Source organism: Frankliniella occidentalis, unplaced genomic scaffold (assembly GCF_000697945.3).
Source record: "Frankliniella occidentalis isolate FOCC.00 unplaced genomic scaffold, Focc_3.1 Scaffold614, whole genome shotgun sequence".
Lineage (NCBI taxonomy): Eukaryota > Metazoa > Arthropoda > Insecta > Thysanoptera > Thripidae > Frankliniella > Frankliniella occidentalis.
In genome coordinates, this window is record NW_026267730.1 from 11,448 (window position 1) to 12,753 (window position 1,306).

The 1,306-nt window shown below is 60.3% G+C and overlaps 1 protein-coding gene across 1 annotated transcript in view; it reads right to left on the reverse strand.

Annotated features, from left to right (window-relative positions):
* The window catches only part of LOC127751620 (odorant receptor Or2-like), a 2,793-nt gene extending 1,864 nt beyond the window's left edge, over positions 1-929 (reverse strand). The window contains exons 1-3 of the mRNA XM_052275413.1: positions 802-929; positions 481-726; positions 12-309 (exon numbers count right to left, since the gene is read on the reverse strand). Of these exons, the coding sequence (XP_052131373.1) occupies positions 12-309; positions 481-726; positions 802-891 (634 nt within the window). The 5' untranslated portion in view covers positions 892-929. The remainder of the gene's footprint in view (positions 1-11; positions 310-480; positions 727-801) is intronic.
* Positions 930-1,306: the final 377 nt, after the last annotated feature.

Here is a 1,306-nt window from a genome sequence, read left to right on the forward strand (position 1 = left end):
CACGCACCTACCTATCGCCACTGGGAAGGCGTACAACTCGATCGTCGCAATGACCACCATAAAAAGGTAGAGCGGTCGCGTCTCCATCATATACCGGGGTGCCTTGACGGAGTACCAGGGGTCGTTGCGAATGACGGCTAGGACCATAAAGACGACGGTGAGGGCGGACAACACCGAGTACGCGCGCACGTAGCGACGCAGTATGGTGACGCTCCGCCTCTCGCAATGCTCGTTGAGCAGCTCGGCATGCGCGGCCACAGAGCGCTCCATCGGCGTGAAGCCTTCCAGAATCTCGCGCACGGCCATGATCTGAGAGGGCACCGGGATGCTTCAGGAAGGGGCGATGACTTTCTACGGAAGGGCAAAATTGCGTAAAAGGCCCCGGAATGGTGTGATTCAAGGGAGGCCGAAGATGGTTCCCAATCTCCCACCTGGCCAGTCCTGCTTTGCTTAAGAGACTTGTCTTCTGTAATTACCTACCGTAACGGCGTGCTTCTGTAGTTGGAACATCTTGAAGCAGCACAGACTGGAGCCGAGCGCGTCTGCTAAGAAGCCTACGAGCTCCACGTTGTCTTCATGCTCGCCCAGTGCGAAGTACACCAGCTGCGGCACGCCCGACGAGGCGAACGAGTACGGCAGCACGTACGAGAAGGCGCGCGCGAGCGGCCCGCGGCCCTCGGGCCAGGCGCAGACCATCCGCAGGTAGCGCACCACGACGTCCAGGGCCTGCGCACGCACAACAACGTCAAAGTCACGGTCGGGGCGACGGGCCCACCCCTCAGCGAGCAGAGCGCTGCGCACCGCGGTGTATGTCCGTTCCGGGGCCGCCGGTGCACCCTCCAGGGTGTCATCGGGGACGCAGACGCGGGCGGTGCCGCCAACCCTTGCCATCACGAACGACGACACAGTTGCGACGGGGTCTTGCGCAGACTGGCAGTCCTGGGAACGCGCCCAGTGGTTGGGCGGGTTGCTAAGGCGAAAGGTTCCGGTGGGGTGGGGGGGGGGGGGCGGGGGGGGGGGGGGGGGGGGGGGCACGCGTGGCACCTGCACAGATAATGCCCCACTGAATAATGAACGAATGCATTAATCAGTTAACATTAACACGTTCCCTGCGGCACATTTTTGGTCCCGATGGTTTAAAATGAAAGTGTGACTACATAGTGGTCACGCCGGACGGACCGTGTTAATGGTGAACGGAGCAAGGGGTGATCTGGGGGTGATTTTAGGGGATGGGTCCGGTACCTGCATCGCAAGAAAAAACTCTCTAGAAACTTTTGCAATACCAATAGGGTATTGGTCTAGAGCG